The following is a 12565-nucleotide window of genomic DNA, read 5'->3' as shown; positions in this document are numbered from 1 at the left end:
GTTGGTTAGGCATATCGTAAGTCTTAGTTGGGTTTCTTACAAACTAGTTTGTCACAAACCTTGCTGTATCTATGCTTACTCGTACACATCTCCCTTACTTCATTCTTCAACGTAGCTCAAGCTGTTCTCTGAAGCTGACCCGCGGTACAGACTCCTTCTCAAGCGCGGAGATATCCTTCGCAATCTCATCCCAGAAAGCGCAATTATCCATTGAGTTCTGCGCGTCTCCTCCCACTTTGAAAAAAGGATTAGCAGGATTATAATACATTACCATCTTCAACGAATTCGTCAGCTCGTTGCCGTCGTCGACTGCGGGCTCCCACTGTGGTCCGCGGCGGCTGCTTAAGTAGTTGGGATCGCCAACGAGTGCATGTCCCGCGAAGTAAGTTTGGAACCTTGGTGCAAACGCGGGCCAAATAGTATCAAACATGTCGAGAATGAAGTCGGGAATCTTTTCTGATGCGTTCTTGAGTAACTCGCTTACAGCGACGCCGCTGTGCCAAATGAGAGCGAACATATCGAAGCCGTGCTGTGCAGGGGGTAATTCGAATTTCGCCGTGTATACAGTGGAATCATTGTGGAAAGCGTTGTAGATCTGGCGCGTGTTGCAGACAAACGTTGAGTCGCGCAACACCTTTCTCATGCGCATTTTCTGCTTCGAGTCGAAGAGTTTGGCGGGATATTGCTTCTCGATTCGATCCCGAATATTGGCCAGCGCGGCGCCGGGAAAGGCATAACTCAGAAACTGGCTGAATTCTTCTTTTGTATCAACCCATTTCGCAAGGAATAGGCTGACTTCGTCGTGGTCGTGAGACACAATGATCGAGCTGCAGTTGTTGTGGTTTCCTAGCCAAGGTTAATATCCTGAGTAGCAAACATCATCTTCGAGCACCACTTACCCTTGCTCAACAGAGCAGCCGGAAGCTCTGGCACAAGGTCTCCGTCCACGGCCGGACCAAATGGAAACATGCCCAGTGCCAAAGCCTCGTTAGTGACGTTTTGGTTGGCTATAGTCAAGGCATCCGTGCTGGCCTCCCGGAGACAGTCAAGCGCCTTTGCAGAACACTTCACCTTGTCCGCAAACTTGTGGAAGGTATCTTCCAACGCTCCAGCACGATCATAGCCCCACTGGAACGCAGGACTCCACATAACAGCCCGGTGAAACAGCGGTGTTTCCTCTTTCTTACTCCCGCCATACGCGGTGAGGTGGTGGAGGATGGATCCTGCGCCCGCAGACAGGCCCCATGCGCTCACAGTGTTGTTATCTCCACCCACCTGACCAATGTATCGTTGAACCCAGTCTAAGAGAAGGCGTTGGTCGTGTAATCCCGCGTTGGGCTGTGCTTTTTCTTCCATAGTAGAGCCGGCCAAGAAGCCAAACGCTCCCATCCTGTAGTTTCCGGTCACCCAGATGACGCTCTGCTGAGTCGCATCACGGATGCCTTGGCCATCGTAAGCTTGGAAAAGACCATCCGTCGTGTTAAAAGCGAGATCCTTCGAGCCGAAGATATATGCTCCTCCATAGATCCATACGACAACGGGGAGCGGATCCTCGTCGATGCCTGAATCTGGCTCCAGAGCCCAAGAAGGAACATAGACATCGAGGAACAGGCAGTCCTCGGATTGAGTGCTGCTGTCGTCTGTAGGTTCTACGGTCACGTTCTCTTTGGGTACCTTGGCCTGGATACAGCTCGGCCCATAGGCACTGTCTTGAACTTGTTTGGGATCTTTGATTGCTTCAGGGTACTCTGGTGCTGCAAAACGCAATTTGCCGGTAGGAGGTTGGCCGAAACGGACGTTCTTGAAAATAGTGGTCTTTATTATCCAAGCAAGAGATTGTTAGTTAGGATTACTCACTCGCGCTCGTGACATCGGAGGGGTACTTGACTTACCTCGCCATCTTCGCCGTACGGCTTTCCTTCCCATGTTCCCCATGGAAGGGTCAACGTGGGAGTAGAGTCCACTGTTAGCCGTGATACCCGTTGGGCATCAATTGGCAGAGCCAATGATGCAGTCAGAAGTAAGACCGTAGAGCTAAGCATCTTGTCGACCTTGAGTATATGAGATCCTTGGTCGAACTATGGGTAAGGTACTGATAGTGGGCTGAGCGACTTCTCTTTATACATGGTCCAGCTGTATTCGTTAGGACAGGCTACTTAGGTAGGCATTGTTTTTTCCGCACATCCTTTCGTTTTTCTGCGACATCACTTATGCTTGCATGTGAGTACGCTCGCTGCTGAGAAGGTGGCTTAGGTATTCCATGGGAGCATGGAGCTGGCTAGACAGTAGTCCATGTGGAGTTGCTCGGGATCGCCCGCACGTGTATGACCTAGTGGAGCGGTCCGCTACCAATGCATTCGCATAGTTGGACAGCTTGCGTGGATCAAAGCTGAAAAAGCATTCTTGCGAACAGAGTTGAGAATGCCCAATGCCTGTATTCGTATGTTTGCATGATCATCATCTCTGTCGCGAACCCATCAAGGCTTAGTTTTTCCCGCAACCACATTTCGACCACACAGCTGCAATATGGTCACCATCTCTCTTGCCCATCTGAATGAACTACTCGCAGCGCATGCATACTTGGCACGGATAGACTCATCTGGAGAATCTCGTAAGTGCGGGGTTCTGGTCAAAGCCGATGATGAGGGGTAGCAGAAAATGAGTGCTTTTTCAGTGAACCAAACTTTGAATGCAGGAAGAAAGCATGCAGATAGAACGATCCGCCGACATACTCGTCTTGACCCTTGATATTCTCCACAAATCCTTCCAAGTGCGCATTTTCTATCGGCTGTGCCGCTATCGTCTCACATCGGTACGTCAAAGGCGACGCTGACGACGACGATGCTACTAGCAGATATCTGTCTCTTTGACTTCAGGAGTATGACTATGCGGCCGACGGTTGCAAGGGTGACGCCGGCAACGTTGCTGCTCGCAATGGTGCCGTGGCCTCTGACTACTTAGACTAGCGCGGTACTGCCTTCGTAAATCACGTTGATGCCGTTGATACTGCTCGCAAAGTTTTGGTAATTTCAAGTTCGGATATCGTACGTTAGGTGTCTGAACACGACCCAGGCGCGTCTCGGTGACAGCGGAAGCTCCTCGACAAATGATGGCTAACCACATTAGGTATCGCGCGATTCCCAAGCCTACTGAACGAAATGCGCAACACGGGTCGTGAATGTAATTGCCCACTTGCGAGATAGAGTATTCCCTTGAAAGCGTTTCTGAGATCTTGTATCTCTATCGAAAAACCCTAAGTTGGTAGACACAAGCATGACAGTAAGCTCTCTGCTTTGTAAGATGGACGTCATCGACGTCATAGGCCACTGGTCGTTGGTCATCTACATGTATAACAACATCGATCATGTCGGCTACTTGCCAAAAGTCAACATATCAGATACTACTACATGTTGTCAAAGTCATAATTGCTTAGCTCAGACTGTCCGACCTTCCATCTTTCACTATGCCCACAGCAGTAATCACAGGCGCAAACTCCGGCATCGGAAATGCCCTTGCCAAAATCCTCATTAAAGAGGTAAGTGATAGTTACTAGAGTATAATCTGTCGCAGATACCCTGACATACCAACTCAGAACTACAAAGTAATAGCGGTAGACAAAAGTCTCGGCCCGGTCATCAAATCTCTAAACTGCTCTATCCATCAACTCGATATCTCTTCGCCGGACTCCATAACCTCTTTCGCTCAATTCATCACACATGACACACCTATCGATCTCCTCCTTCATGTCGCAGGCGTCATGTCCCCACCCTCCTCAGACAACCTCACAACAGTCTCTCTTTCCACCCTCCAGAACACCTTCTCCGTAAACACCTTCGGCCCGATCCTACTAACACAAGCCCTACTTCCCAACCTCCGCAAGTCCTCATCCCCAAAACTTGTCGTGGTATCAAGTCGCGTAGGCAGCATGGCGGATAACAGCTCCGGTGGCCAATACGCATACCGCGCGAGTAAAGCGGCCGTAAATAGCCTTTTCAAGAGCGCGAGTGTGGATCTGAAAGACAAGGGTGTGGCAGTACTTGTGCTGCACCCGGGGATTGTTAAGACAGCGTTGGATGCTAGACATAAGGAGGAAGATGTGCCAGGCGCGGTGGAGCCGGAGGTAGCGGCCGAGGGCTTATGGGATGTGCTGAGTAAGAAGGGGATGGAAAGCACAGGGATGTTCTTCCATCGGAATGGGGAGGAGCTGCCCTGGTAGGTGGCGGTGTTCACATTGTATGAGGGCAATTCATATATGCATTTGAATAGTTGGGATGTTGATTTATCAAGCGCACTGGAAGTATATACGACTGAGTTCGATGACCGCTGGTCTCAGAAAGCCAACCTAATGCGCGAACCGGAAATCTAATCGTTTGTTCCCTTCTTCCTTCGTGGTCTCTAGATACGTCTCCTTCTCTTCCTTCGTCATGCTTTGCCAAATCCTATCTCTCTTCTTATTCACAGCAACGTAGTAGAACTTCGCTCCAATGAAAAGCAGAAAGTTGTACGCGCAGATTGCAATCAGAACCTTGTTTCCCCTCCGATAAAGTGGTTTGTCGTCGTCTCTGTAGATGTTCTGGCTGATGATGCTACTCGCCTGCACTGTCATGTTGTACATCGCACTGGCCACGGTACGGGTCCGGACTGCGCCAGCGTTACGGGAAGTGATTGCAACGAGGATAGCGTGAACATATGGGTGACCGACGAGGAGAGTTGAAAGCACCCAACGTGACCATGGAGATACGTCTGCGGGGAGCACTTCGAGGGCGATAAGGAGTGGAAGAGCCCAGACCTGGGAAATGAGACCGACAAGAAAGCGTTGATTGAAGCGCTCGGAAATGTACGTCCATGACAACAGCTGTAAGATGAAGAGTACGTATGCCGGGATCTATGAATGTCAGTTCCGTCAGACATCTTCCCAGTCTTGGTACTTACAGTAAGTAGATTGGTTTCGAATGTACCGAAACCGAGCGATCGAAGCTGAAGCGTGAGATACGCCGTCGACGGTGTAGATGGTATAGTCCAGGATAAACCGATCAAATAAATTGGCCACATGTGGTAGTCCTTGATGCATTCCCACAGCATGCGGAGGCTCAGACCCTGTCTGTTGTGCATATCGCCCTTGCTGGGGTCATCCCTTAGGATGCGGTTCACCATAATTTTCTCTTCCCTCTCGCTGAACCATCCATCCTTTCCACGGAAAGGGTTCCAGGCCCTGCTTGCAGTCTGAGTCGGACTTGGCGGCAAATAGAACCATGATGCGATACCGATCAAGCCTGTCAACATACCCTCGAGAGCGAACAACCAGCGCCATCCTTCCATGCCGTTGTGCCCACGCAGACGCAGAATACCGAAAGCCAGGAAGGCGGAGACGATCGAAGTGGACTGGTAGCTCACCCAAAACCAGCTCAGCCGCCCGGGTAGTTCCCACCCAGTGTAGAAGTAGCTGAGGTAAAGGATATTGTCGGGAATGAAACCACCCTCTATCAGACCAAGAAGCGCGCGACAGGCGAAGAATGAGCTACGACCGCTGAGAAAGGCCTGCAAGCTAGCCACGAGACTCCAGCTTACCATCTGGATAGGGATCCAGTTGTCAGGCCCAAGTTTCTTGCTGATGAGCTGAGACGGAAGCTCCGCACACAAAAAGCAGAGGTAGAAGATGGTCTGGCCATAGTTGTAGTCGTTGGTGTTTATGTTGAGGTCGTCGAGCATGTTGTCACTGAGTGCTTGGGAGATGTTGCCTCGATCGAGTTGTAGTGCGAAGAACATCAGGCAAGCCCAAGTACAGATGCGCTTATCGATCTGTAATAAGTCAGCAAGAGTATGATAATCTTTCTAATATGCTGCCGTGTACCTTTCGCACCAGACGCTTCTCTTCTTTCTTCTCCCACATAAAGTCTGGATCATACCGATGGATACCTTCGTAAGACTCTACAGGCCTATAGTGGTCTTTCCCGAGGCCCGCCGAGACAAACGTCGTGCCATCTTTTCCTTTCGTACCGGATCCGTCCACTGAAGTGTCGCTGCTGTTGGCGCTCCCAGTAGTGTCGTACAGCGCTTTACCGTCGACAGGATATTCGTCAGCGCTATTACCCATATTCGGTGATGAATCTTTCCGAGAGAGTCGCTAAAGTGTCAAGCTCTTGGACATCTTGGGATTGTCTTGGAGGACATCTCTCCATTATATCAGTGGACGCTCCCTCGCCCGTCGACTCGTGCGATGGCCAGCCCATGTACAAAGCTTCTGGACTTGCGCCTTCTCGGAGGAAAAGTGATGCAATTTTGCTAGCGCTACAACGCATGATGACCGTATATCCACCAACTATCAATCCACCTTCGCCATCACTGCACTCCCCAATCGCATTCGGATTTCTTTGCTATCCGCGGAAGTATCAGTAACAAGGGCCTTCCCGTGGCCCGCAAGCACGCAAACTGTGGATGTTATGTTGCAGCAGAGCATAACTTTTGTCTCCAGTAAATCCGAGGTTGATTCGTTGTCGTCTTCTTCCATTGGGGATTGCGTGATTGGCTGGGGTGTTGGCGACATGGATAAGGAACACCATATCCACCATACCCCAGCGGGCCGTGCGGAGATTATTCTGACGCCAGAAAAGCCGTATATTCGACATTGCGTGGGATGGTTAGGCTGTATGAAGCCTTTCGCAAGTCGATAGTCTTTCCTATTCGCGGACAGTGTGGGGCGGGAAGTATGTATGAAGCAATACAGTGCATGCTTGATGCAATCTGATCGCTTCCTGATTGATCAGGCATATCGCGGCAGTCGTTCTTCCTGGATCGCCAAGGTGTATCGCTTGACTGCGACACCCGATAACAGTGGCAACTCGCTACTAAGTTTGTGAGAGCGGGGTCGCGCATGTCCGATGTCAGGGCCTGACGTCGAAGAGCTGCTACTCGCGGTAATAATGCGATGTCGGGTAGACGTCGGGCATATAAGGCTGCGCAATGTATGATACACCATCCTTTCAAATTGACGCTTCCACAAACATCAACTGAGTAGACAGATATAGTAGCAACATGGCTCCAGCTCTTATCGACGAAGTCACCGAACAGACTACTGTAGGCTACAAGTCTGGAGTTGGTCAGTACAAAGAAGCTGCCTTTGGTGGCCCAAAAGTATTCCGGAAAGAGCTCGAGCTGCGCGGCACAGACAAGCACGCGCCTGCTAAATACCCACACTACCTCCCGACTTGGGACAACGAGAAGGGACAGAAGTGAGTATCGCTATGCTCTTAGTGAGATTAGGATCTGATTAGAGATTCAGATATCCACCATGGGAGCCGTTTGAGCACACTGAGCACGGAAAAGATGCTGATCCTTCTTTCCCTAATCTCTTGAAGGATGCTACAGTTGCCGACATTACCGCAAATATCGGCGCTGAAGTCTATGGCGTCCAGCTGAGCAAGCTGACCGATGCTGGAAAGGACGAACTCGCACTCTTTGTCGCTCAGAAGAAAGTTGTAGCGTTCCGCGACCAAGACTTTGCAGACATCCCAATCAAAGACGCGCTTGCTTTTGGTGGTTACTTCGGTCGGCACCACATCCATCCTACATCCGGGGCGCCTGAAGGCTATCCTGAGGTTCACCTTGTCCACCGAGGTACAGATGACACCACTGCGCGAGATTTCTTTGAAGAGCGAACGAACTCTATTACTTGGCATTCTGACGTAACGTATGAGAAACAGCCCCCCGGAACGACTTTCTTGTATCTTCTTGATGGACCAGCTGCGGGAGGGGACACTTTGTTCGCGAACCAGGCGGCAGCGTACAACAGACTCTCACCAGAGTTCAGAAAGCGACTACACGGCTTGAAAGTCGTCCACTCAGGTAAGCTCTCATTAAAGACAGCTGCGAAGAGGTACTAACATCGTCTTAGCTGTCGAGCAAGCCGACAACAGCAAGAACAGAGGTGGCATTGTTCGTCGCGACCCAGTGACTTCAATTCATCCGCTTGTACGAACGCATCCCGCTACTGGCGAGAAAGCGCTCTTCGTGAATCCTCAATTTAGCCGACGCATCGTAGGCTTCAAAAAAGAGGAGTCAGACTTCCTACTCAACTTCCTGTACGATCATATCGCGAAGGGTCAAGACTTCCAGGCACGCGTTAAATGGGCGCCGGGTACTGTTGTGGTATGGGATAATCGCGTTACGGCGCACAGTGCGTTGCTCGATTGGGACGACGGCGCGCGCAGGCATTTGGCGAGGATTACGCCGCAGGCCGAGGCTCCTTATGAGACAGGGTTGGAAGAGCGCAAGGCTGCCGGCTTTGAGTATTAGTAGACTTAGTGTGCGATAATGTATTGAGTCCTTGTTGACCCTCGAAGCTTTGGTATATCCTGTGGTGATCATGTGTCATTTGCTGTGTCCTGGAGGTACACGCGTCGTTCCCAAGCACTACCAGAACACCATGGCCATATCGTCTTCAGTCAGGCCATGATAAACAGGACAGCAGGGAGTCCGCCAACGACATTGGGCGTTTACTCATGATGTCGCAGTGGATGGGGAAAATGGCGAGGTTGGGGAAGGAAAGGAGTATCGCGCGGGTTCATTGCGTCATAGTCTCCGCAGGGAGAAGCCTACGAACACGGACACTTTGAAGACAATCGTTAGGACCAACTGGAAGAAAAAACTGGATAGACTGCGATATTCGATATGGAACAATCCTAGGAGATGTCGACGTAAAAAATTTTAATATTTGATAAAGACGTCAGTTCAGCCAAAGCCGATGACTCACGCACCTTGTAGCTCCCGCGCACACGTAGAGCACCGTTCTTCATGTCGTTGTCAAGGCCTACATGACAAGCTAGAGGTCTCCTTTAGCTGCCTCAAGTTCCACATTTCTCATCAGCATCCCTTTCTTAGAAATGAATCCGACATCCGCTCTGACCACCGTCACGTCTGCAGAAAATTCGTCCTCCTCTTTAGCCTTGCTCTCATGGTCGAGTGTCTCAGCCATAAGACTACTGTTCCCATCGAAATCCTTTTTAAGCTTATTTTCACACTTGTCACAGAGCTTCAGGCCACACCCGTCAAGTTCCATCTCGTCATCCTCAGATGCGAAAAGTGAAGCTTGCCGCGCACAGCAGGTGAACGCTGCTGGGGAGAAACACATAGAGCACCAGCGTTGGAGTTGCTGTTGAACTTCTTCCGAGGTTTCAGCGGTCTCTAGGAGATCGGCAAATGCTTCTTCGAAACCTAAGATCGTATCGTCGGGGAAGATGCGCTGCATGTCGTGTTCATCGCAAGCCATGATCTGCGCCCTACCTGAAAGGACTATTAGCAAACTCGATTTTGGTAATATCTAAGCCTTCAGAAAGACCTTGCCATATCCAACTTACCAATCGCGCAAATTTGGCACATAGTCGTCACCCCCTCCTTACCCTGCGCATGGCCTCCACCGACTTCCGTGTACCCATGTCCGCCATACCAACGAATTACATGAACCTCCCTCTCGAAATGGCCAACGAACCCAAATGTCGGTAGCTCGCAGAAGTTGCACTCAGAAGTGTTTTCGATGGTACCGAACTGGATAGGATGCGCGAAGCTGGTCATGATCTTTGTCAGCGTACCCTTGTGGCCCGCTTCATCTTCCATCTCAATCTCGGGGGTTGGTGAGCGTGACTGCATGTACACGTCTTCGTTGTACAAATCTTCTAGGTCTTCCTTCGTGAAGTAGTCATGATCTGGAATTGCGACTTCAGGTGCATCTCCTTCTGTGGGCCCTTTGGTCTTGGCTTTCTTCTCTTTCACTACTTTCGGGATCTCGTAGAAGGTGCAGCCGATGTTGTGCTTCTTGCAGTATTTGCATGGTGGTTTATCGGTTTTCTTTTTTAGGCTGCAGCGCTTCTTCTCACGGCGACAGTTGGTGCACTGTATGTATGGTCGGTCCTCAGTATAGATCACATCATCGATGACGATTCTCTCGGCGCGGTAGCCAACTGGCGGAAGCGCTTCGCAAATGTGCTCGTTCTCAGCGCAATGATCGCAAATCGCTTGGCTAGGCTCATCTTCAAAAGAACAATAGTCGATACTGTCATCAACACATTGCTTGCAGCGCCCTTTCTCGGTAGGTGTGATGATGGGGTCGCAGTCCTGATTTAGATCGCAGCAGTACTGACACGGATATGTACCACCTGTTACCATAGAGCACTCAACTCCATGTACGCGACAGGATATGCAACCTCGCGCTGCTGGATGGCCTGTCAAATCTTCAACCTCCGAGCGAGGATCTTGGATCGGAAGCTGCATGCGGCGATCGGGGGTGTTGTGACGGAAAAATGCGCGATACTCTTGTAGTTCGCGTTCAACATCAGAATCAATATCTGACCAGTCTTCTGGCCAATTGTCCTGGTCGTCTGTGATATTCTTCACATTGCCGAAATTTGCAATGCGGAGCTTGACGATGCACTTCAAAACCGGCTCTTTAGGTACACGATGCTGGTCTCTTTTCAAGCGCCGTGCGGCTTTAGCAGCTTTCGCTGCCTTTGCCATCTTGAGTCTCTGTGCTTTGTTCTGGGTTTCGTTTGTGGGATAAAAATTGCCGGACTCGTCTTGGTCGACATATGTATACGCAGCTCTTCGTTCGATACCTTGACGCAATTCATAAGCTGGCTAGTAAAGTTAATATGAAACTGTTATGACGGTCATGAGCTGATCGCACATACCTGGGTATCGGGGGGAATAACGATCCCGCCGTCAGATAGCCCTGGAGACACTCTGGGAGACATACTCTCTCTATCAGACTCCGCGAATCCAAAGCCAAGATTGAGTGGTTGCTCAGATGAATGGACTTCCGTCTCTTGCGCTTCGAGATCTAGACCGGACAGGCGGTTGCCGATGTTCTCTCTCGGAACCTCAGTTCCGAGGAGGTTGTCAGCTTGGTCTCCTAGGCCTTCTTTAGGCAATTCTCCGAAAATATCGTCAAATTGATCTTCTTCAATCCCATCCGTTGGCCCCCCAAAAAGAGACTGGCGTGGTCTCTTACCTCTGGGGTTTGCCTCATCGTCACCATCATCAGTTCTTGGTGATTTCTTGCTTGTAGGTGGAGATTTCTGGGCCTGGTGACCAGACCAGGAGCGGTCGAATGCTTGGGGAGCATCGTCGTCATCAGAGAATCCCTGTTCGAGTATCTGGAGTATCTGGTGGTTCATATCTTGAACCCTTGAGTTCGAGTCATGTATGCTGTTGTCGTCATTACTTCGATCACGCATGTCGATGTCAATATCTTGCTCGGCATGTTCGTGGGTGGCTTTCGGTAAATTGTCATTTTCTTGGCGGCCATGTGTAGAGTGAATACTCCCTTCGACGCTATCGCCGGCATCTATCCCATGAGGAAGATTGAAGTCAAACTCAACATCAGGCCTGAGCGGCATGCTATCACTTATGGTATTGCTCATGGCTGAAACTGTACAGACAAGCCGTCACTGATCGGTCGACGTCGCAACAAAGAGTATTGGTGGAGGGTGGCTTGCAACTTATGGACAGATCGTGTCCTGGTGAGTGGTTTAAAGCGTCGACTTAGCGTTTCTTGATGCTGAGTTGGCGAGCCCGAAAGCCTGAGGTGAGAGGAGCTCAAGAGGGAAACCCCGCCCCAACTGAGGGAACGCGGGATCAAATGATGCAAATCGCTACACAGATTGCAGTCAATGTGTCCAAGGTTAGTAAGTTTACCAGCAGGCTGATGGTACATTAAGACAGACTTGCAAAGCCTGCAGCGAGAGTGAGAAAACCGAGCGAACAAGTTTCGCTGTCTGGAGAAAATCTGGTGGTGATGAGAGCTAGAAATCGGGAGACGGAAACTTTGAAGTGTGGTTCAAGAACGTCGAAGACCGCAAACGGAGCGTGCGTTTTTACCTCGGAAGTTGAAGAAGGGTGGTCAAGCCGGGACAAGAGCGAGGAGTAATATGCATATGTGTCTGGTACTCGTCAGTGTTAATATAGCCCGTATGAGCTACATAGATAGAAGAGATCCAGAAAGAACAATGGGAAGATGGGAAGGACTGAAGCGATCGCATTTTAGTTTGTCGACAGTACGATGGAAGGCGGTGCTGGGTCGGCGGAGCGGTCTACTCTCGGCGGCGCAGAGCGAGAGCCAGCTACAAGGAAACGAAAGTTAATTATGTATCGTCTTCTTTAGTATGTGTATATGTGATGGCCGAAGGTTCTTGTTGGTCTTTGAAATATCCTGGTGCTTCAAAGTTGAGAGCCTGTTCTGTTTAGAACATGAATGACTAATCGCAGATGAATCTCGGATGCCTGATTTAGCTGCAGGTTTTATGAGCTCATGGATTTACTTTAGGGACTCTCTAGATAATCGTTATGATTGAAGCGTGCGTTGTGTCGATGATTCTCCGGCCTATGTTTCTGGCAGCTGCGTGCGGCCAAGAGATGATTGAGGACATAGGTTATATAGCCAATACCATGATCCAATACGCCTTGGATATAGACTGGAGTGATGTTGGAAACACGTCTGATGTGCAAAGAGGTATGGTAGTTGCCAGGATGTGGATGGTCTACAGAGATTAGAGAGAGGGAACTCGGCACTACTTAG

General features: G+C 50.2%; 5 protein-coding genes across 5 annotated transcripts; 2 read left to right on the top strand and 3 right to left on the bottom strand.

The window, feature by feature from the left end:
- Positions 1-106: 106 nt before the first annotated feature.
- Positions 107-2042, bottom strand: GT037_009946 (uncharacterized protein; the record flags this gene model as incomplete). Its single annotated transcript, XM_038934993.1, has 3 exons — positions 107-846; positions 900-1815; positions 1893-2042. 3 exons carry the CDS (start codon positions 2040-2042, stop codon positions 107-109), a joined length of 1806 nt encoding a protein of 601 aa, XP_038782407.1.
- A 1421-nt stretch (positions 2043-3463) lies between these two features.
- GT037_009945 (uncharacterized protein) lies at positions 3464-4216 on the top strand (the record flags this gene model as incomplete). Its single annotated transcript, XM_038934992.1, has 2 exons — positions 3464-3535; positions 3593-4216. 2 exons carry the CDS (start codon positions 3464-3466, stop codon positions 4214-4216), a joined length of 696 nt encoding a protein of 231 aa, XP_038782406.1.
- Positions 4217-4342: 126 nt separating this feature from the next.
- Positions 4343-6094, bottom strand: GT037_009944 (mfs general substrate transporter; the record flags this gene model as incomplete). The annotated part of the gene is made up of 3 exons (XM_038934991.1): positions 4343-4885; positions 4933-5799; positions 5852-6094. 3 exons carry the CDS (start codon positions 6092-6094, stop codon positions 4343-4345), a joined length of 1653 nt encoding a protein of 550 aa, XP_038782405.1.
- Positions 6095-7032: 938 nt separating this feature from the next.
- Positions 7033-8292, top strand: GT037_009943 (alpha-ketoglutarate-dependent taurine dioxygenase; the record flags this gene model as incomplete). The annotated part of the gene is made up of 3 exons (XM_038934990.1): positions 7033-7229; positions 7280-7842; positions 7892-8292. 3 exons carry the CDS (start codon positions 7033-7035, stop codon positions 8290-8292), a joined length of 1161 nt encoding a protein of 386 aa, XP_038782404.1.
- Positions 8293-8818: 526 nt separating this feature from the next.
- Positions 8819-11411, bottom strand: GT037_009942 (uncharacterized protein; the record flags this gene model as incomplete). The annotated part of the gene is made up of 3 exons (XM_038934989.1): positions 8819-9279; positions 9354-10626; positions 10680-11411. 3 exons carry the CDS (start codon positions 11409-11411, stop codon positions 8819-8821), a joined length of 2466 nt encoding a protein of 821 aa, XP_038782403.1.
- Between the last annotated feature and the right edge of the window lie 1154 nt (positions 11412-12565).

The sequence above is a fragment of the Alternaria burnsii genome (genome assembly GCF_013036055.1).
Source record: "Alternaria burnsii strain CBS107.38 chromosome Unknown 701, whole genome shotgun sequence".
Classification (NCBI taxonomy): Eukaryota; Fungi; Ascomycota; class Dothideomycetes; order Pleosporales; family Pleosporaceae; genus Alternaria; species Alternaria burnsii.
This window is presented reverse-complemented; position numbering and strand designations above follow the sequence as displayed.